The following is a 24611-nucleotide window of genomic DNA, read 5'->3' as shown; positions in this document are numbered from 1 at the left end:
GCGGAGAGAGGATTAAGTACTAAACCGCATAACGTGTGTCTATTTCCTGATAAACGCTTGCGTGAGGTTTACTTTGTACCTAGGCCGAGAAAGAAGCTCTTTAAGAACTATTTTGTGTTCTATGCCCCTAGATCGATTCATTCATTAATTCTTCTTAGTAGAGTTGCTTTGACATATTCTGAGTTGAGGTCTGTATTGATGGATTTTGATATTACAGACTTTTACTCCTGATCTCTTGTCTTTTCGATTATATATTGATGTAAAGCGGTCAAAACTAGCTAGAGGCTTAGCCCAGTTCCCGAAGGTATCAAAATCTTAGATAGCAAGAAATTTTATTGCTTTTTGAGAACCTAATAGGCCATTTATCTTTAATAATCCAATTCTATGATAGATTTTTCTAGAAAATCGTTATTGATAAAAAATTAGAGCAGTTAAGCCATATGGTCTGAAGCCCGTGTAAGTTTCATATAAAATATTTTAATGATTATACGGGAAATTTTGTTCAAACTTGTCGATTCTGTATTTCAAGTTTATAAATTCTTAAGGGCCGGTTTGGATGTATACTACACAGTAAGACCTACAACTTGCTTTTGCGAGGAAACACTGCATGGTTTGATAGTTTGCATGATATCTGCTAGTCATATCCGGATAGAAGTACCAGGGATAGTTTAAACGGACTTCAGTACTTTCCTGCTCAGTAATCGGCAGCTGGTTCTAGTTTTCTTGAGCGTCCACTAAGGTTTTCTATACTTAGGTTCACCCTGTAGCTCATGACCATGTTACATTTGTTGATTTCGGCAAATTGAGCATTTTAGCTAACTTGTAGTCCGACTATTCCGGATTTTATAGGTTTTTTGTGCGGAATTTAATTTATTCTTTTTAGTTCCAAAAGTTCTGAAGATGCTAAGACGGCGGTGGACACTGAAAACTACACAGTATATCATCATAATGAAACTGTATTTCAAAAGCATTGTTGATGAATAAATTTATCTATCTATAATTGTAATTCACGTGTAAACATTATACAATCTGCATAAGTTACGTTTAATCCTAGAAAGACGATTGGGATACCGAAGTCCCAAAAACGATTTTTTTTTCTAACTAGAGTAAGAAGGAGTAATTCGGAATTATGTTTATTTTGGAATTTTGAGATTTTCTCACTGTTACAGATGGTCAAAGAGAAAAAAAGCCACGAAGAAATAGAAGACTTCACATTTGAGAGTACTTCTTCGTTGTTTTTTTTTCTTCTTTTTCTTACCCTATATACAGGACAAAATAACGATCTATAAGAATAAGGTTTTGTTTTTGGAACACCGATGTCCCACTCGTCCTTAAAGAGAAGATTTGATAGAACGAAATCGAATTTTACTTCGGATTATACAGAAGCTGACAGCATGAAAGAGTTAAGAACCTCTTCCATAAATTAACAGGAAATAGGATCTAAATATTTTCACTAAATTCCTCGTCTGATGTGTTCCAATATTTGCGACTTGACTTTCGAAAGTTACCTGAAACACTGCTAAAAAGACCTTTGGTATATGCAATCGGAATGAAAAATTGTACTTTAAAAGTAAATTAAATCTTTAATTACACATTTATAGTACAATTTAGCAAACATTGTTGTAAATTAATATGTACATCAAGTGGAATTGGTAATTTTTATTTGACATTGATATCAAAGCAAGATATTTATCGAGTGTTTATCTCTTCATCTAGTATTTTTCATAACTTCTTTTCTCCTTAAATATCTTTTTTTTGCTGCGAATGCGTAACATTGAACGCTTAAAATTGTCATTTTCCATTTTTTTGCTATTATTATTTCTTTTTTTTTGAATATCAAATGACGCCAAATGTGTCTCATAAAAAAATTTTCACATCAATTAATTGTTTATCGTTTATTATATATATTTTTTTATTTCTTTTAATCATTCATCTTTTTGAATGTGACTTTAATTAATACTTTTTTTTTGTTCGTATTACAAAAATTAGGATTTTTACTTTCCTTTCACATTTTTATTTTTTTTTGCGGGAGTATTATTTTTATTTTTAATAATATTTAATTTTCTCATATTAATTGGTAATTTTTCTTTGCGTGTGGATCTGTGAGAAGGAAGAAGTTTTTGCAGCAGGAGAGGAGGACAATTACATTGAAGGATTTGTCGCAAGGATTAAGATGGTTTTTTAAAGAGGTGCTCAATAGGAATTCTTTAGTGTTTGTTTCTTGTTCATCTAGCAACTAATATTCTTTTTTTTTCTTTCTTTTCAAGTCAACAACGATTAAAATATACAAAGACTACATAAATTGGACGCAATTCTAGGCCTGGAGCGTTCATTTATTCTTTTTCTTTTACCATTTTCATCGTCTATTATAAAAATGTGCTAAAACCGCAAATTTTCGACTAAACCACCAAAATAGGATTTGTCGTCAATTCACTTGAGGATTTTTCCTATCAGTTGTTTTTTTTTTTAAATTTATTTTTAAACGTGTCAGGTTGTGCTTCTTTCGGGGTTTTGGTTTTAAGGTTCATGCTTCTAAAAATCACTGAGGAAGGGTTTGAAATTGAAGGCATTGGTGCGTTATTTTTTCGTTATTATTTTTTTTTAATGTTTTGTGTGTAAAAAGAGTGAACATTTCTTTCTTTTTATGGAGTGCTTCTATCAACATTGTACAAATATCCTTTAAGTCATGTCTACATGCATTTTGTCATCTTAATATGTTTTACTATCTATTTTGTTTGCAAAAAACAAAAAAAAAAAACAGGATCAAACCGTTAATATCGTTTTTTATTATTTTTGCAATTTCTTTTGGAGAAATTACAAATTGTAAAAAGTGCGTTTAATTTTTTGTTCTTTTGCAAAAATTTGCGTTCTAATGGCAATTTGATGGCACGTTATTTTCGTCACTCGCGGTATATTATTTCTATATTTTTTTCAGATGTTTGTTCATCACACAAAAACACCACAGACGGGTACAAGAAATGTTATTGCATTTTAAAGATAAACATAAAAAATTTAAGATATGTCTGCTGAAAATCACAGGATCCCGAAAATCCCGGAGCCCCCATCCCGGGATTACGAAAATTCCGGGATCTCGAAAATCCCGGGATCCTGAAATTACCGAGAATTCCGGGATCTCGAAAATCCCGGAACTCCGAAAATCCCGAGCCTTCGCAAATCCCGGGATCCCTAAAATCCCGAGCCTTCGCAAATCTCGTGTTTCCGAAAATCTCGGGATCCCGAAAATTCCGGGATCTCAAAAATCCCGGAACTCAGAAAATTCCAGGATCGCGAAAATCCCTGGACCCCAAAAATCCCGGGATCCCGAAGAAAATGGGGCCCCGAAGATCCCCTGATCGCGAATGATTATTAATACTGGGATCCCGAAATTCGGGATTAGTGAAATATTTAAATCCCGGGATCCCGAAATTCAAAAAATCCCGGGATTTTGGAAACCCTATCCCATACTTCAGCTGCGTAATCTACTACGGAAAGATAGGGCAAGTGCAGAGGTACGCACCAGTTTTGGCTGAGCACCTCACTGAACGTGTGACGAGTTTCCGCAGTAAATTATTTCGTGTTTTTACCTTGTTCTTGACATTACCGCAGTGCGGACGTGAAAGTTTGATCGAGAGTTACTTCAAGGTACTTAGGAGTGAAATTATGTTCCAGAAAGTTCCCCTCCCATCTTACATGGATCTTTCGTCGAGTGATTTTACTGAAACTTTTCTCAAATAACTTTAGAGAAAGTTTTTATTCGATATCGAAAAATCAATCGACTGTCGAAAGATTTATCACATATTCCGAATCTCAACCAGGGCAGAGCATTCTCATATATTTTCCGTACAAAAATGTGGTATATTTTTTCTTAAGTAGTTTTTTAGTTTTGGTATAAAACCAAATGCAATCATTTTAAAACTTTTACCAAATGAAAGAGTATCTAATGTTATGTTATTAGCACAAAATTTATAATGATTGAACGAGGATAATAGTTCCTAAAACCTTTATGAAAAAGACGTAAAATTCGCAATTTTTTGAATTTTTTTTGAAAAATTTTCTATCTGTAACACCAGTAAAATTTTAAATTCAATAAAAATATATTCTCTGTGTATGTGGCTGCCATTTCGTGTTATATTTATTTTTGTAGGATCTAAAGCTTAAAAATTATAAAGAATTTAAGAAAAATATACCATTTGCGAATTAAAATGCTCCATTCGTTAATTAATCATCCTAGATCTCAATCAATTTTTGACGTTTTACTGAAAAATCATAACCTATAAAATGATTTTTGCGTGTTAAGTGTCACATAACCTCAATTAAAGTGTCTAATAGTTTTATCTCCGGGAAAAACATGTTTTTTGGATGTCAGGTAGGTCAGAGTGAACAAAAATAAGTGCAGAAACGAGATTTTAGTGCCCCAGATGTAGAAAAAAAACCACAATTTCAGATTGAGTCATGATTTCGATGATGCTCAGAAAAGAAAAGAAAACCGACAATTTTTGCTTTCATTTTAGTAGAATGTGCACTAAAAATCGTTTTTTGTAGATTGTTTAAAATAAAATTAGTAAGAATCATAGCCATAGCTAGGGTATGTCTTTTAAAGATTCAACATAACCTCTTGTCATCTGTTTAGGAAAATTACTAACCTCACTATGAGTTTATTTTGAGTGCAAAGCAGGAGAGGAATTCTGTAACGCTCTGGCAATGCCATATGACAAATTGGGTTCGAATCTTAGGAGAGCTTTTTCGAAAATGCGATTCTGTAGCCGTGACATTGTCATTTCAAGATCACGTGGCATTGTCAGAAATCACATATTTGAGATTTCTGGCAATTCAAATGACAATGAATTTTGTTAAATAAATCAACCAAGACGTACTGTATTTTCATAAAATCATCAAGTAAAGGGATTTCATTAAAAATTCAATGAATTGCATTTTCGAACTCATATGAAATGACAAAAAAAGCTCGAATGACATTGTCAGGTTTCGAACTGACGCGTGATAATGTCACGAAAATTACAGAATTCCCCAACAGAAGAGCGATTGCTTTATGATTCAACTGTCCCTAGTTCAAATCCTCTTTAAGCTAAGAGAAATTTCATAGGGCTAGATACCGAGAACGCCATTTTGTTAAAAGAAAAATTAAAATTGTACAGTAGACTCTCACTCAATCGGCTCTTTTTCACTCGGACGACAAATTTTGTTGACAATTTTCACGTTTAATTATGAAGCTAATTCGCTCAAATTCGCTATAGTTCTTCCTATTTTATCGTGATTCTTTATAATTGAACGCTTTTTGTGGAATTTACAAAGGCTTTGGCGCTCAATTCTATCGCTAAACCGGATGACATTTTGCCCCATATTCCCGATTGAGAGAGAGTCTACTGTAAATAGAAATGAAGAAATCTAATTTTGATCAAGGCTTAATTTCTTTATAAATTATTAAATTATTACAAAATTATTAAGTTTTTTTTCCTGCAAACCTTAGTTACGTCAACATTTCTTGCACCCCACTGTAGATATTTATTGATAGATTGGTGTTATATATTATCGATTGCAATAAGTCTTTTTTTACGGTTTACCTAAAAGGGAAATTTTTTTGCGGGCGTACAAATTTTCTTCGCTTTTCGTGAAAAACAAGAATGCACAAAAAGGAAAACTTTGATTATTCACAATCGTGTAACATTATTGATTAGTTACATTGAATTTATATCAATATTTTCATGCTTTTCTTCATGATTTTCTCGTTCTTATTTTAATTTTTTTTTATTATTGAGAGCGAATTGATTATAAATATTCTTATTCACCTCATTTCTTCATCTTTTTTTTTAATATTTCTTTCATGAAACATCGAGAAACAACTATTGGTATTCATTATACTTCTTGTCATTTATCATCTATTATATCCATCACACAATGTCCATAATAAAAATACAGATTATTTTTTTTCTTCATCCTTTATACGCTTTGTAAGATTAACTAGTATGAAACACTTAGAAGGGTTTCATGGATAAATTCATTCAAAAAAAAACCTCAGAGATAAAAAAAAAGAAAAAAACAACATTTAAAAGAACTTTTAAAAAATCAAAAGTAAAAAAAAAACAAAAAAATGAAAACAGCACACGTAGAAATCACAATAAAATTAAAAAAGAGAATAAAAATGATAAATCTTTAAAATTATTTTATGAAAAAGAGTCATAGGAAATCTATTTTCCGTTTTTTAGAGAAATATTTTTTGTTCTACTATTTTTTTTCATCTGTGCGCTTTTTTCTTCCTCGTACAATTATGAACATTTATTTATTATTATTTTTACATTTATTAAGTTTCATGTCTGTTCTTTTTTGGAAAAAATAAATCTTAATAGAATTTTGTAAAAAAAATTTTAAAACAATCTATGAACTAAACAGACATTTTTTGCAATCTAAAAAAGAAACTTACGGGAAAATATGGCGAATTAATTATATATACAAATAATTTATTTTTTCTGTAACTAATAAACCTACTTGCTTGATTTATATCTTTTCTTTTTTCAATTTACTAGCGTTTAAAGTTTATCTCATATTTTTTTTCTTTTTGACTAATTAAAAAATAAATTATTCTCTTTAAAATAGATTTTTTTATATTCATTTTATTTTGAAAAATTGAGTTGTGTGCCTAACTAAATGCTTTATGTTTGAATTAAGCAGATAGCAAATTTTTTGCTTGATTTGTTTCATTTTTCTTTTTTTTTTTTAATATTCTTCTATTCAATATATTCATTATTATTCTTTTTCTTCACTTCTTTCCATCATATTTTTTTTTCTTTATTACATAATTGAAAAATTGGAAGAGCCAGTTTCTTTTTCTCTCAATTTGCAAGTTACACATTTAAAAAACTCTATCAATATTGACTGTATACACATTATAATTGGTATGTTTTTTTGGAATATTTTGTTTTTTTGTTCAATAATATTCTCCATTTTCTTCGTGATCAAATCCGACTATTTTTTTCTCCATTGACGCCTCGTTTAAAAATAGTCACAACGATTTATGGGACTTGTATAACTGTACTTTGACTATTTTTCACTCATAATTTGCAGGGTTAATGATTTGTGAGCTAGCTCCGCCCATGAATAATTTAGGCCACGCCTTCCTTTTGAAGAGATGAATAGGGGAAAGTAACCATGCTTCGATATTTCCTATGTTTTCGAATAAATGTGTGCCCGCAATATATTTAAAAAACTTGTTAGAAAAAACCTTTTTAAATGTAGGAAAAATTGCTCATAATGTGTAGAGGCCTTAAAGAACAATATGAAATAATTTGTTTTGGAAAATATTGTATAACAAAATCACTATTATTTATTTAATTTTAATTTATTCTATCTCCTGTTTTGCGTCTGCCGACCGACTTCACTACCGCATTTTAAGGCATCGAATAAATAAGCAGTAAAATAATAAAATTTGGTCATCAAAAAATGAAAACTGATCAGTAGAAATATTTGAGATGATCAGTGAAAAATTAAAAAGTGATCACCAAAAAATTATCAGTAAAAAATAAAACGTGGTCAGAAAAAGATAAAAACCAAGTTTAATTTTTCATTCACCACATTTTATTTTTACTATAGTAAGGTGGGGTAACTGGATCGTTTTCCGAAGAGAGCTACTTAAACGCCTGTTTTTAAACTGATGAAATTCTTTTTCACTTCTTCTAAATCCGTACAATTATTTACCGTTTCATTCAGAAACATAATATAAGAAAAATTAGGGGATGTGTGCCAAATTTCGGCCAGCTTCTAATTTCGGCCACTTTCAGTGTAATTTCGGCCATGCAAATAAATTAATTAAAATTATGTATGCAAACTTCGAATAGTCAATAAAATCATTTTGGTTTTAAATATTCATTCATTTTAGGATGTATTAAATCAAAGCCCGTTAAATTTTAGGTATAATTTGAATTTAAATTGCGTTGTAAAACTCAGTGTGGAAAGAGTTTACAAAAAATGTGACAAATCGATTGTGTTTCTAGCAGTCTTCTGTTTTGTGGTGAAGTGCAAAAGGTTTTCCTTCGGTGTTTTTCATGAAAATTGATTAGTTTTCATTAAAGATTGTTTCTGTTTATGTTAATAATGAATCAATCTTTAAATTTCGGGTGAAATTTCCCAGCTGGATCCTGTATTTCGCGTAAAAAAGTATATACTTTGTGAGCGTCTCTCCGGTGAGGTAGTATTGGATATTCCGGCAACATCTTTTGCTTTCCTAAATTTCTTATTCATTTTTTGTTTTTTTTTTTTCAATTTCTGAGTTCTACAATGTCCAGAGAAAAAAAAACCATCGCTTCTATGAAAAAGATAATGTGGAAAAGGCATTGGAAGAGTTCAGGAAGGGCAAATTGCTATGGGAATCTGCGCCATGGGTCATATAAACGTATTAAACTAAATATTAAACTCGTTCCGTATAACGTTTTGAAATTTTCTATCCGTTGCGTCACAAAAGTGGTCAGAAAAAAGGTGGCCGGTATTTCATTCAAAGTGGCCGGAATATTTCCCAAAGCAATGTCCATATTGTTATTAATTTTTCAATATTTTAGCAAGTGATTTAAAGAAAACAAAGATTATAAACTAGTTTTCAAGGTTCCACACAACTCTCCCGAAAAGGAAGTAACAAAAAATATCAATATGAATTAAAATTTTTGCATTTCAAACTTAGGACTTCGGTGGTTATTTACAACTATGCCGAAATTTGGCACACTTACCCTATCAAAAATATTTTAAAAAAATTATAAAATAATGATATTACTGAAATAAGTCAGCATGCACTAACTGGGTCGTCTTTTCGCTAATTCACTTTTAATTAAACCTTTGGATTTAAAATACTTTTTTTCACAAGGAAAAAAAAACAATAAATGTTTTCAATCAACCAGCTGCCATTAGCGAAATATCACTGCTAGAAATTTTTTAGTGAAGAACCCAGCTGGGACAAGATTGAAATGAGTCGATTACATTCACTTATTTAGTGGATAAAAATATTATTTTTGCTTTTTCTCAAACTTGAATAGTTTTACTATGTTACTATAGTGACTATATTACGGAAAAAACAATAAAAATATTATTTGAAGTGGATTAATCATAAACGATCCAGATAGCGAAGCGCCCGGATTAGCACACTTGACTATAATCGAAGGTCTTATTAATCAGAAAATCGATTTTCGAAATTTAAATGTTGAATATCTTGGAACTTCCATTTTCAATTTTGATGAAATTTTAGTAAGTTGTAGCTGAGGTCAAGAGCTTTCCAACGGTGAATCGCACTTTGACCTAGCTCTACCCTGACCCTAGCTATAAAGGAAAATACCTGTCCGGGCCATACTTTCTGTGTTTATGAGGCGATTTCGGTGAGATTTTAGTATTTTATATCTGATATCGATATTTTTCTAATTATATGTCGTATCCGTACCTACCCCACCTCATTGTACCCCAACCCTACCCTTACTATACCGAATTTGACCGGACTCTATCACTAATGTTTGTTAATCGATTTCAATGATTTTTTTTCTTTCGTTAGCCTTCTGTACTCAAACTATGATACCAGTGATAACCCCAGATAAGCATATAGCAGCTGAGATTTTTTACAGGCAACCTCGGAGAGCCTGCAACCCGGAATGCGTGAGAATTCCATTGTAATTTGAATTTTCCAGTAATTCAACTGACAATTGGATTCGCATGCTTTGCTACGTCACCTGAAAAGAATCTCAGCTACCATAAGTTCATCTGGGCTTATCACTGGCTTTTACTTTTTACTGACAAAATTGAAATTTAATTTTTTGCTGACCAGTTTGGACTTTTTACTGCTCATTTTTCGCCTTTTTTTAATACCTATACTTTGGGGGCGTGGCCTATTTTTTCTTTAAAAGTCGGGCATTAGCATTTCTTGGCTATTGCAATAAATAATGAACTTTAATTGGTCATTATCCTCCAAGGGGTAAATTCTGTAACTTTGTGAGAACGTGAGAAGTGCTGAAAGTGAGAAAATACCGAAATTTGTCACTTAAGTGTAATTCTCCATGCCCATTTTTGTGACATTTCTCACGATATTTTCGTGACACTTCTTACAGAATAATGGTCCAGTGACTGAAAAATAATTTGGAGAACAATGTGGTCGATTTTTTTCGTTAGTGTCATTGGTGATCAACTCATGAAAATTAGAGAATTTACCCCCAGGTCTTCGTGTCTCCCGTGTGCCCGGTTCAGGGAATCGCAATTTTCGCAACTCCAATGTCATACTCTGGAACAATTTGCCCAGAGAGCGAAAGAGGGGGCTTATCCTGAGTCATGTGGCCTCTGCAGGCTCCTAATTTACCTTACTTTATTGTATATGGCCAATTTTGTACAGACGACAGTTTGTTCTATTTTAAATTAAATAAATTGAATTGAATTGAATCATTACTCGTAAGAGGCGTGGCATAAAATTACAATCGGAGGAGCTAAAACAGTAGATTTAAATCAACTTACCTGCAATAATATTAAGTAAAAAAAATAGTCATAGTAAAGTTATGCCCAATTTCTTTTTGCCATATTCTATAAATGCATAAATTGTCCATTTACTTGTTTTGTATCTTTAAATTTAAACTGCAAATTCTTCATGAGATTCTCGCGTAATTCATTAAATATCATTCGTTTTTTTCTTTCTTGCTTTTTAATTGAGTATTTCACTTTCAAAATATTCTTTTTATACATAGGATGTCAATTTTTATTAATTCGTCATAGCCATTAATTGTTTTAGTGGAGGACAGTGCAAAAAATTTCACGAGGGAACATTGATTAATAATCAACATCCATCGAAGAGAGACAAAGAAATCTCTTAAAAATTATTGCAAATTATTTTTAAAAATCCATTTTAGCACAAGTAATGTCCGTTGATTAAAATTATTCTTTTTTTTTCAAAAGGAAAAATATGGCAAAATCTTTCTATCCAATATTCCATGTTCACATTCCGATAATAATTAAAGCTTTATTATTTCTTTCACAACAAGTTATAAGAAAAAAACTTACAAAGCATACTCTCTCTGTCTCAATTCGCACACGCACATTTATTTATTTTTTTAATTATTCTTATAGATTTTTCATTTTGAAATTCGTTGAAAATAAACCCAAAAAATTTACCATAAATTAAATAAAGTAATAAAATATAAAACAAATATACTTACATTACTGGAATAATTATTATGTTTGTGAGACAAATTCATTCTAACAACAATGAATGACGTTTATCGATGAAATGATGATTATGATGCATTCTCCTTATTTCACACCATCACAAAAGCCTCCTTACCACAAAAGAGGAATGGATATTGATCAATCATTGTTTGAACAATGTCCTCAAGATATGGCCTGAGTTGCTCAAAGTGTCCCATATCGTTAAATTCAATTGGGATAAGTGTAGGCCACCAGCAAATGGCTAAATTCTTGCTGTCCATGCTGTTCAATTTTGCATTCTCAGATACTCTGTAAAGGTGAACACAAATGCAGAAATTCAACATAATCTCTCGTTCACTTGAGTTCATCAATTTCATCAATGTATAGCAAACATTTGAACACTCTCTCTCTCTCTCTCTCTTTCTATACTGCTATTTACCTGACAAAATGCTGGAAAATGTACTTCAATATGGCAAAATTTATCGATGGCATCTTATTGAGAAGTCCACGGAGAGCAAGTAAACGACAACTACGATCAGTTTTAACCTCCATACTCAGCGTATTTGAAGCCATTCCCCGCGAACCTTCGATTAAAAAATTAAGATTTCTAAAGTTTAACATTTTCTCTTTGATATTCCGCATGAACTTCCTACATAAGCCCCGCCTACAAAAAGTTTAGGCCACGCCCAGTTCAGGAATTATGGCCATGTAAAGTTTAAGTACACTTTCAATGTTGAATAAAGATAATACTCAAGCATTGGAAAATGATAAACTATACAGAAAATTCAACCATCACAGGCTCGCCTGTTATGAAATAAACCACGCCCTCCATACTCGCCACGCCCCCAATAAAACTGAAAATATTGTAATTTTCATAGAACAACCTTATAGTTGTAATTTTCAGAATTTCTAACGAAGGCACAGGGAACATAACGAGGTGGGTATTCCGGAAATCGTCGGGAAATTCATTTAGGGAACACTTATCAACTTTTTCCAGAGCTTTCGGCTAGGCCTCCAAGCCAAAGTATCTTTTTTATATAAAACTGTGTGAAGCCAACTCTCAAATTGATCCTAAACTCAGCTTACACTTCTCAGAACAAGAACGCATTTAGACAGAAATATAGTATATTTATCCCTCTTTACAAGGACCAGAGTCTTACACATAAGGAACACCTCAATTTTGACATTTATCGTGTAACGGTTACGAGTGAAGAAAAATTTCGATAATTTGTTTCGATCCTGTGGATGTAGATGATGTCAGGAATGGAATTTCAGTCTTCTTGTTCTTGTTCTTCTCTTTATTTTATTTTGCCGACGTTTCGGTTCTTTGGCTGGGACCTTCTTCAGGGCCTACATTATATATAACATAAATTAGTAATTTATTTTTTGTTTAAAATGGTTTTTAATTTTTTTTTTTAATTTTAAAAACCATTTTAAACAAAAAATAAATTACTAATTTATGTTTCTATAATGTAGGCCCTGAAGAAGGTCCCAACTAAAGGACCGAAACGTCGGCAAAATAAAATAAAGAGAACAAGAATAAGAAGACTGAAATTCCATTTCTGAAGAAAAATTTCCATACACATTTGTATGGGAAAGTAAGACATTGGCTTCAACTTCGAAGGCCACTCGCCGGAGACTACCTTAGCTTTCATCATTGGTCAAATATTTTAAATGTTCTCTGAGATTCGTTCATTAACTGGGTCAGGATATGCACACGGAATGTAATGGGAATAGGGGCACTTTTTAACAACTTTTAGAAATTACCGAAATTACCTAACAATTCTTTTAAATTTTTTTCCCTTTTCTCCTTTTTTAGTCTTTTGAGCGCGTGGAAACCGAACCTCTGGAAAAAATTGATGAGTTTTCCCTGAGTGAATTGTATTTCCCAACGATTTCTGGAATCCCCACCTCGTAATTTTCTGAACCATTTTGTCTAATTAAGAAGCATTTTCGGAGCATTTTTCAAGCCAGAATATATTTGCGTTGAAGATGAGGTTCACATGGGTGGAAAACTGAAGAACAGATTTTTTTTTAGAAAAATGTTCATTATTGATACGTATAGCTGATGGCAGCTAAAATGCCGAAAGGTCCAAAATCCCGAAAGCCAAAATCTCGAATGATCAAAATCCTGAAAGGGACGAAATTATTCGGAGGATAATGTGTGGAATAAATTTCCCAAAACAAAGAATATTTTCCATTGTTTCCAACAAATGCAGCTGCGATCATGGGAGTAACTATGATATTTTTAAGAATTCGGGATTTTGGCGTTCGGAATTTTGTCATTCAGGATTTTGAAATTGTGACCGGTACGCATTAAAAATATGTCTTAATTTTGGTAACTGTTCTTTTAAGTATTCGCCATTACTTGTATATTATCCTTTAGGAAACTTTGTGTGACAACGTTCCAAAAAAAAAAACGTCCACGGTCTTGCACAAGACGAGCTGAACAACGTGGATAAGATCAAATGCATTCTTGCAGAAAACATAACATCAGGTGCTGTAATAAACCTCTTTAGGAAAATGTGCATAGATCGCGAGGCCCAGTCGAATACCAAGAGTTCATTAAACAAGCAAAAGTACTCTCCCTTCGCACGTTCATGTCTTCGAATAATGTGAATTTCTTTTATTTTTTCCTAAGAGACTTACACATACTTATCAGTAATTGATAAGCTCACTAATATTCTATAGAAATGTGAAAGTGTCTTAGGAAAAATGAAAGAAAATTCGCATTATTCGAAGGCATGAATATTCGGTTCGTAGAGAGAGCACTTGCCCCTAAGTGGCATTACCCTACCGCTGCATTGTTAATCTTCCAATGAACACGATTTATTTGATTTGTTCTGCATCGGTCTTCATCGGTAGTGAACCGGTTAAGTATCGATTTTTGGATAATTTTACATCTCTTATAATTAACAGCCCCTAAAAACCAGTTTTTTTTCGGTTTTTCTCAAAATTGGCCCAAGATTTTTCAATGATTTTCGGATATGTTTTAGAGGTAGTCCAGGCGAACATGTCGAAATATACCTATGACTGAAAAATTCGCCATTTTGAATTATTGAAGGTGAAAGATCAACCAGGTCAACCTCTTTAGAAAGCTCATTTTGCAACCGATTTGGTTAAATTCGGATTTTTTGGAAAGGTAATGAAATTTCGAACCCGACTGCATCGGGCTTCATCGGTAATGAATCGGCTAAGGACCGATTTTTATTATTTTCAAATGCTTTTGTGATTTATGAATCAATTTGATCTGTATATATTACGATTCTTTGCCCCCCCCCCCCAAAGGGACCGTATTTTGGTAGATGCGTGATTTTGGAAATCTGCAATATCGAGGTTTTTGACTTCACATTGTTTGTTCGTCTATGTGTCCGGCCGTTATCACACCAAGAGGCCAAACGGTTGGAGATAGAGATTTGATACCTTCGGGAGACCCCCCATAAGTCGATAATGAAACCATTAATATTCCCCTCATTTTCCCCCACCCGTCCCTTTTCTACTTCAAAACCATGTTTTTCTGGATACCTATGCTTTAGGGATTACCTAGGGTCAGGCATGAGCTACGAAAAAAGCCGAAGCAAATTTGGTGTTGCCAGTCGGCATCCCCCGAATTCGCGGGAAAATGTGTGTAGAAATAATTTGATTTTTCCTTAACAAAAAAAAATAACTCTAATTTTTATAAATTTAGTCATTTGCACAGAGAATTACTTTTTTCTAGGCGCACATTTCTTTCTTATACAAAAACACCGTTAAATCATTCCTAATAACGTTTTCCTCTCCAAAACCAAGCCTTTTTGTATTCCTCTAATCGGGAAAGTTATTTTTTTTTCATTTTTGGATATCTTTTAAAGATTATCCAGGCGGCCATTTCTTAATAACGGTTTTTTCAAGGTCAAAGATTAAAAAGGCTTTAGAGAATGTATTTCTCATCCGAATGGTATGATATTTGGCCTCGCTGGAAAGGTCTTGGAATTCCAAACAAGACTAAACCGGTTCCAATCGATTCTGAACCGACAATAAACAGGTTCATAACTGATAATTAACTTTTATACGAAATTTAATTATATTACTCCTAAGATATTTTGGGCAATATTTTAAGTGATTTATAAGTGGGTTCAAATCGGTTGTGAATCGGTAATGACCCGGTTATGAATCAATAAGTAATTTTTGTTCGAAAATGAATTGTATTACTCTTAAAACTATTTTTGGGGGATTTTTTTTTTAAATTTAAGGATCGGTTCAAATCGGTTGGGAGCCGATAAATGGTAAATGATGCGAGAGTACTTTTGAGGTATAGCATCTAAGTTTGAATATTTCTCAAAGCCTGGGACATATTGCCAGCCCTTTTTGTAACTACATAGACTTTTCGAAATTATGGTCAAGACAGGTATGAGTCTCACGTTGGTTCGTTTCTGTACCCTCCCCAATATTACACCATTTGAAAGGATTATCTAAAGAGTGAACTCACGTTAAAACAATAGGCGAATTTAATACTTTGATTATTTTCCTGTGGAATAATCTTCTCTCTAATTTTAAAAGTTCTTCAAAAATCGATAACAAAAACCCTCTAATCAGCTTCATTTTACTGCATTTCCATCCCTATACAATTTGAGGTGTAATTATTAAGCTGCATAAAAGCTCCTCTACAACTCTTTAGAATAAAATTTATTAAACTTTCTCCTCTCACATAAATTAGAGAGTATTTCCCATCAATAGAGAATTGCAGAGAATGCATTTACTGAGGATTAAACGAAGTAAATGATTCGATTAATTTCAATAAACATTCACAAAAGTGGAAGTTAGCAATTTGATATGCAAGATAAACCATGTAGAAATAATTTACAATTCCCTCAAAACTTTGTAGTAAAGTAATAACCGTATGAGTGGGAAAAATCATTGGAAAATTTAACTAGGGAAATTTTTTTCAATTGTTTAAAAAAAATGTAGAAAGTTTTGATTTTTTTTGGGCACTCACCAGCAATGTCCTCCAATTCAGTCATTAGGTCCTCATCAAAGAGCGGTGGTAAGCGTTTGGAGAAGAAATCCTTGAGAGCAGTAGCTACAGCATTAACAGGAATATCTAATGTTTCGATATCGACATTTTCTTCTAGAAAGAGAATAAAAAACAAAGAAAAAAATGTGGGTTACCTCCCCAGAGGATGAAGAAATGTTTGAATTGGCGAAAAAAAATAAAAAGACTGATTGATATTGGCTATAATATTTACCTTCTTCAAATTTCTGATAGAGGAGCTCAACGTGAGCTCGATTTCCAGGAACACGATAAATACCCTCAGAATCAAGACCTTCTTGCTCAATAAATTGGATACATTTCTCAAGGAAGAGTGGAATATTCTTATCAGACTGAATAAAATCAGGCAATGTTGGTGCTGGAGCATCACCACCAACTTTTCCACTTTGCTTCGACTTTCGCTTATTCCTCTTCTCCAGCTCCTTCTCCTTGTCCAACATCTTTCTCATTTTGGCTGCATCCTCCTTGGCACGTCTCTTTTCCATCTTCTCCGTCTCCTTCTGACTCTTCTGCTTCTCACCACATTTCTGCTCAATCAACTTCTCCCTGTCACTCATCTTCACAATTTTGGGCACAACACCAAAAATGGGCGAATTATTGTCACGTGGCGAAGACACATCAATGCTCGATTCCTCCTCAGCATGCTTCTCCACCATTCCCGGCAGCAGTTTCTTCGTCTGCTCCCCAGCCTTCATTCTTTGGTACAACATTGGAATCTCCGGAGGGCTCACGTACGTGCCAAATGGCACCTTTGGTGGTTGCACCGGAATTGCCGTTCGCTTCTTCCGGATCCTCTTGTGCGTCTGTGCTTTGCGATTCATCTTGTAGTACCCATCGAAGCCCCGATTGTTCTTTCTCTCCAGTGAACTCGATTCACTGTCTGTATCTGAATATTCTGCAAATTGTAACGCATCATCAAATTAATCCACCCTGATTTCCCTCTCGGAAACCCCTCGTGAATTATCCCTCGATCCCCTATCTCTTGCAAAAAAAACTTAAGAAACCACCCTAAAGATCTTATGAAAGTATCCTACGTCTAAACTTTATAAAACGTGTCCACGATAAAATTGTTCCAAATGATTTGATATTTTTATGACAGATGTCACTAGCTCCGCATTTTCGCTGTATGTAAACATTGCAACACGCAACACGTGTTTTTACCTTTCTTTTGGTGAAATTCTCATCAAATTCTGTTCATTTTTCACTGAGATACGAATTAATAATGAAAATGAGAAGGGAACTGATTATATACATGTATCTAAAAAATCCTTGAATAAATTACGCGGACCTTGGAAAACTCCGGAGGGTGATTCTTCGATTCCTCGGTAGTAAAATGACTACCCAGAAACTTTCTTTTGGTGAAACTCTCATAAAAATTCTGTTCATTTTTCACTGAGATACGAAATAATAATGGAAAGAGAAAGGAACTGATCGTGTACACGTATCTAAAAAATCCTGGAATCAATTACGCGGACCTTGGAAAACTCACAAATACCTCACTCCAGACCGTCCGGAGGGTGATTCTTCGATTCTTCGACAGTAAAACCAATGCCCTGGGGCCGTATCCCCCAGATGTGACAGTTGGATTTTGTGGGAAAAGCCAACTCTCCGTGTGGAACTCGCCTGTTTGGTATCCACGAAATTTTCGATTGGAAATTTTCTCATCAAAAACCGGGGAGAATTCTCGAGTGGTATTCCCCGTGAGAGTTTAATTAATTTACATAGAAAATAAGCAAATAAATTAAAATATCGCGTTTTTTACGTTTTAAATGGTTTTTAAATGATTATTTCAATTAATAAATACAATTTCCGTATATTTATAATAAATTTCAATTAAGTTTTTTTCTTAATAAACTGGGAAGGCATTTCGAACGTTTTTTTTATTATCTGTTTTTATTTGTCTATTTTTTTTTTAGTTTGATACCAATCATTTTCCAAATTGTTTATTATTTTAGTTTTTTTTATTCGACATACAATCTAAGAAAAATTGTTACTTCTCTGTTGAAAAACTAATTACAATATTTGAAACTCTTTTCTTTAGGTTAATAAAGTTTTTATTCAAGAAAATTCCTTCAAATACTCCATGTAAAATAGAAAATAAAACGGATAATGTCTAGAATTTTCCGAGAAAAACATATATCAATTTTGAATTTTACTCTTGAGTGATTGTACATATATATGTCAGTATCTTATAAATTTCAATTTTTCAACGATCTTTCTATTTTTCTTAAATTGACTATACTGGACTATAGTTCTTATATGTATTCTTATAGAGATAAAACCGAATTCTGAAATAATTCTGTAATAATCAAAAAACAAAAAATCCTCACACTGTCATTAAAATAGCGAAAGTTCGAAATGATTATCAAACATTGCGAAACTATCATGAATATTTGTCGAGGTTCTCGTTACAAAAATACTCGTCAAATCCGAAACAATACCTAATTAACCACTAAGAAAACTTTCCTTGGCGAAAACTCGTAACCTTCATAACATGCCTTGTCGCTTGAAAATTGGTTTGAAAAATCACAAAAAAAAATACAAGAAAATGAGAAAATATTGAAGATAATCCTTGTCAAATTACTTAAAAAAAGAGAAATTAAATGGTAATTGGCTTTTTGTTACAAAAATGTCTGAAAGTTCACTTTAGCATTATTTGACAATTTTCAGAAAATTTATACAAAACCACAAGAAAATGAGAAAATCTTTATACGTATAAATACGTATTTATAATTGAATTAGTATAAATGCAAAGGGTTCTTTTTAATTTTTTTTACTGTAATAAAATATTAACTCTTTCGTCTCCTTTGGGACTCTGGGCACCCATGGAAAAAAAGAATTTTTTTGAGCTATTTAGAATCGATAAAAATCCGATTCTTCTGGATAAGTACAAACTATAAGGATGTCCAAATCTAGGATATTTTTTGCAGGATCCCAATTAACTTCTGAGCTAAGATATTTTTGGTCAAAAATCGTGAATTTTCGATTTTCTGCTTCCTTGGAGATATTGTGACTTTTTTGATATTTCTAGACCAGAATAAGGAAAAACATCTCGGGGCCAATAAGTATGATAACTAACAATTACAGATTACATAAATTCGAAAAACATTTTTTCTTAAATTTTCAAAAAACTTGTTCGAACTTTATGGGAACTCTCATCCGCAAAAATCTAGAGGTCAAATGTAAGGTTATAACGCCAATGCCCGCCATTTGCTTTTTGACACCAACCTCTTGTAACAAAATTCCAAGCGGGAACAACATTTTTACCAATATGGCCGATAATTTTGACATTTGGCAGCGAAGGAGATTGCTTTCGGGGAAGTTTTTCCTGATTTTGGTGAATTGTGATTGTCCAGGAAGTGTCTTTTATGCTTATGAGAAAGCTTAGTATCTACAATAACATTGTGTTGAAAGAAATGTGTTTTAAAGTGTTATCGTGTAAAATATTTTAAGGAATCTGTTGGCAAGCAGGAACTTGGTGTCTTCTTGACCACTTCCTGGACATTTTAGAAGATACTGGTCAATAATTCTTCTTGTTTTAGTAATCAGCCTTGTAAAGGAGTCATTTGACACGCAAAAATAATTCACAAAATTGATATTATTGACTTTTGGAAAATTGAAGTTTGTCTCCTTTTCGTTCTTTTGAGGACGAGAGTACCCATGAGTTTTCCAATTTCCCATAGGAGGAAAAAATTCTTTCTCTGTAAAAGTATCATATTTTACCACTAAGAGTGACAATAAAGTGAGTTTCCAATCATTTATAAAGCAGTTATAAGTCAGACATGAAATTCTTAAGATAGGATTCGAGTACACAATGTCTTTCCTCTAAAGTTGATTCGATAAATTAATTCATTAGGATAATTAGGATAAATAATGCGAAACTACTCTTGGGTTTATATAATTCAAATCCCGACTTTCATTATTCCGCATAGTTGAGACGCTTTTGCTATCACTTCTAAATTATAGTTCATAAAATATTAAACATGCTTGGTTTTAATTAACAAAATATTTAAATCACTGAAAATAGTTCAGATTTTGTTCTTTAGAACTTTTCCCATCTAAAATTTAAACAATTTCAAGTATGTACCCTGAAAAATGAGTTAGTTTATGTGCTACTAAGCTCTTAAAAAGCCTTCAAGAAAAAAAATCACGTACATGGTACTTCTACACATTTTCCAAATATTTGCAAACCAATAATTCTAAAACTACCTAAGACGCCGAAAATAAATAAACTTTAACAATCCAAATAACTTTGTCCCATATATGTAAATTATCCCTTCACAAAAAGAAATATTCATAAAAGCTCAAAAGACGTCGTCCCCTAGCTCGTAAAAAAAGATATAGATTGTGTCTCTGAGATTATCGGTGAATAATGTGCTTAAATGAGAAGGGTGTGGTTCACCATGAAAAGCCTCTCTAAACCCCACCATCCTACAAAAAAAAACGCCCCATAAAAGTAACTCAGCTTTTTTTACCGTGCTCCTCCAAAAGCAGGGCATATTATGGCATCATACATTTTCTACAGAAGCCAACGTAAACACAATGAGTGAATTGATTTCCGTATTTCTTTGACAATCGACCATCAAATCGACAATAATCTAGAGATATTTTCCAGAAAATATCCTTTTAGGCACCCACTTTTTCTCAATTTTTACGACAAACACTTCAGCAAAATGGCTCTGTGCAATTTCTTGAAATCCACTTAAAAATATTATAATAAAGTCAAGAACAATTTGAGCTTTCAAATTGCAAATATCTTTAGGATTTTACACTGAAAATTTGCAAAATATACAATGCATTCGTTATTCTGAAATTAAAAGCAATTCAAAGAGACTGAGCAAACATACAGTAGGTGTCAAAAATTTGTTGCCCCTTGTACGTTCGGGAAACTAGGTGCAAAAAAATATTAGAATGAATTACTTTTTTTATTTTAATTTTTGCAAATGAATTCGTGGATCTTATTTATGTTTTTCAAAAAAAAATCATTTAATTTCATGTACAAAAATAATTGTTTTCAAAAGTTGTTCATTTTTTATGTGTCAAAAGTTTGTTGCCTCGTTTGAAAAAGTAACTCAAGGTGGTCAAATACGTGCAAATAACATCATGTCATGCAGTTAAATTATGAAATTATGTCATTTTAGAAGCAAATGGCAGGTTTGCACATTTCTAAAGTTCTCAATGGTCAATATAAGCATACAAAAAAAACGATAAATAGCAATAAATATTATGTTTTTTTTTTTTTGATAATTTGTAATTTGAATTTAAAAGGGCAAGTTTCAAAAAGTTAAAAGAAAGGAAATGGTCCAAAGATACAGCTAGAATGAATCTGCGTTGTCAGTTGTGTAATTTTATGCAAAATCATAATAAGATATCGTCAAAGATTATGGTGATGTGGCGCAAGTAGATCTGAAAAACGTTACTGACAGACCCAGGGTTTCGACTCAAACGGTTGATAACCTTATTGTAAGTATCTCTGATAGTGACCCCATCATATCTGCTACAAAAATGTAGAATCAGTTGCTTGCTGGGAAGGACCATTTTGACTAACTTTTTCAAGCGAGCAACAAACTTTTGAGACATAAAAAATGATCAACTTCTGGAAGACAACTATAGTAAAATAAATGAATTATTTTTTTTATAAGGGGCAACAAACTTTTGACACCTACTGTATACTTTTTCTTATCTCTATACCGTCGTTGCGGGTGACTTTGCACGTTTTTTCGCTGTTTTTCAACTTTGCCCTCTAAAAGTGGATAGTTAAAGAGAAGGGAGGGGGGGTTTTGAGTTAAATTATTTGTATTCAGTTGTTAATGAATGGATTTTGTGCCACTAGCATTAATTTTATAAAATTTTACTACAGTGCTGTCTTTCTATATGCACACTCTCTATATGCACAGCTTTTGTGTCGGTTGCATTCAAAATCAATTTGTTTACATTTTGACAAAGTAATAAAAAAAATTATTTTCTTGGTAACTACTTTTTCTCGTTTTAAATTATCTTAATTTTATATTTTCTGTCTCATATTATAGTTAAAATAACACAGGACATTCTAGAACAATAAAAAAATAATAATTTATTAAAAGAAGGAAAAAACCGTTGGGAATTTCAAAAAAAGTTATGCATATTCAGAGAGAGAACTGTCAAAAAAAGTACCCAAACTGTGCATATAGCGAGACAGCACTGTATGTTTAAAAAAATCAAGAAAAAATGCTTGCACTGGGGATAAGGTGCGGGTGACTTTGCACTTTACAATAAATACTAAAAAATCAACAATTTCTGATAATAAACGGCAATGAAGATCTTCACATCTAAGGGTAAGATGCACGAGATCTACAAGATGACATGATCGCCATCTTGATTTGACGTTTCTGTCCGCCATTTTGAATAACTGTCAAAATCTAAAACAGGTTCGATTGTGTTAAAATTGTAGTATGTTGTAGCTGATATCAAGACCTTTTCAGAACGTATCTATGTTCCGGTCTACGTCAAGTATTTACCTTGATACAGAGGCTCAAAGTTTAAAAATTTGAAATATTCATTTTTTGGCGATCTTTATTTTCTAATTCTGAATTTTAAAACCTAAACGAAATGCCTCAGTAACCATTAGAAATGGTTGAGGCTTTTATTTTATATATTTATTTACTCTAACATAATTTAAAAAAAATAAATGAAAAGTGCATTTATTTATTTTTTTATTTTTTCATCTTTGCAAAAGTTTTTCAGATCTTCAAGTAATATGCTGTTATAAAGAAAAACATTACTTTTCTTTTTGTTTGTTATTTAGATCTCATCGCCTAACGATAGCACTGCCTTTTTTGTGATGGTTTCGACAAAAGAAGCTCTCTAGTTCTGTAATAATGAAAATGTCAAAATTTTGAACTTAGAGCCCCAATATCCAGACAATCGCTTGACCTAGGTCGGATTTTATATATGTTCTGAAAAGGTCTTAACATCAGCCAGAACATACTAAAATTTCAGCTCAATCGGATAAGTTTTTTGTTTTGACAGTTATTCAAAATAGCGGACAGAATTGTCAAATCAAGATGGCGACCACACCATTTTGTAGATCTCGGTCATTTCATCTTAAGTTATAAAAAAATTGGATAATTTTGGCCAAATACTTCTATAAAAAAGGTTAAGAAAGTCCATTATACGCAATTTTATAATATAAATCATGCGTTCTTAGGAAGACTATAGTCAAAAAAAAGGAATTTACTAAAAATAATGAACAAAATCGAAGTGGATTATTCTAGCCAGATAAATTTAGAATAGATTTGGATAATTTACTTCTCTGAAATCGATTTTGGAATTGCATCTTCAGATAACTTTTTCGCGGAGTCGTTTTTTGACAAAATACCTATACTAGGATTTCATTGACTATTACTGACTATGGTAGACCGGATCGGCGAGGACTATCAATAAGTGCTAGAATTGTTCAAAGTCTCACGAACAGCAGAGTGCAAAGTCACCCCCCCCCCGAGTGCAAAGTCACCCGCAACGACGGTACCAAATTAAATTTCAAAATTGTTTTTGTTTGCCTTTTAAATTTTTCATGCAAATATTTTATACTTTTCATACATCACAATTTTATTACTAACTGCTAATTCTACGAAAAAATTAGGATTCTATCAAAAATTATTACAACGTGAAAAATTAAGAGTTTTAAAATAAAATAAATCAAATTATTGAAATACAAAAAAAAACGAATATCAAAAATACGAAATGATTTAGGAAATACATAGCGTTTAGGAATCCAAAATCCAAAAATATTTAAATTCAAGGAAAAAGAAACACTTCAAAAAACAATAAAATATTTTTTTAAGCACAAAAAATATCCTAGGTATAAATATGTTCAAAGTATTAAAAGTTTAGGGAAAACAATTTCCAAGATTAAAAAATTAAATAAATGCAAAAATAAACCAAGAAGGATTCAGAAAATCTTAATAAGGGTTTCTATCTCAAGTTTGTGAATCGAAAAGTCTTTATCAAATGGTCTATCTTATTTTATTCAACAATTATAACTGCTCGAACTCGAAGAGAGAGCAGTTTCCACAATCGAGTTTTTTTTCAATTTCTCTCCATTCTTACTGCTAAACGGTAAGAGATATCAACTTCTGGTCTTCGACGACCCCTCCTCAAATGACATTATCTTGATCTTAATCTATTTCGATTTCCTCCCTCTCCTTTCATGCGTTCCCCATCCCCAAAAAAAGGTTTAAAATGAGGTTTTTCTTGGCAAAAAATTGGCCCTGGAGATTTCGTTCATTTTTGGATATGTTTTTGAGGTAGTCCAGGTGAACATTTCGTCCTTTGATACCTTTCACCGGAAAAATCGCCATCTTGAATTATTCAAGGTCAAAAGCAAAATTTTCACCCGATTTGGTCAATTATTTAATTAAAAGATTAATGATTT

The 24611-nt window shown here is 32.4% G+C and overlaps 1 protein-coding gene across 10 annotated transcripts in view; it reads right to left on the bottom strand.

The window, feature by feature from the left end:
- Nucleotides 1-10650: 10650 nt before the first annotated feature.
- The window catches only part of LOC129807684 (rho GTPase-activating protein 190), a 44962-nt gene continuing 31001 nt past the window's right edge, over nucleotides 10651-24611 (bottom strand). For 5 of the 10 annotated variants that reach the window (XM_055857122.1, XM_055857119.1, XM_055857124.1 and 2 more), the window contains 4 exons: nucleotides 16395-17093; nucleotides 16145-16276; nucleotides 11609-11753; nucleotides 11037-11478 (listed from right to left, as the gene is read on the bottom strand). In XM_055857122.1, the coding sequence (XP_055713097.1) occupies nucleotides 11280-11478; nucleotides 11609-11753; nucleotides 16145-16276; nucleotides 16395-17093 (1175 nt within the window). In that variant the 3' untranslated portion in view covers nucleotides 11037-11279. Of the gene's footprint in view, nucleotides 11479-11608; nucleotides 11754-16144; nucleotides 16277-16394; nucleotides 17094-24611 lie in introns of all 10 variants that reach the window. The other 5 variants (XM_055857121.1, XM_055857125.1, XM_055857123.1 and 2 more) reach the window with 2 other exon arrangements.

Source organism: Phlebotomus papatasi, chromosome 3, assembly GCF_024763615.1.
Source record: "Phlebotomus papatasi isolate M1 chromosome 3, Ppap_2.1, whole genome shotgun sequence".
Classification (NCBI taxonomy): Eukaryota; Metazoa; Arthropoda; class Insecta; order Diptera; family Psychodidae; genus Phlebotomus; species Phlebotomus papatasi.
This window is presented reverse-complemented; position numbering and strand designations above follow the sequence as displayed.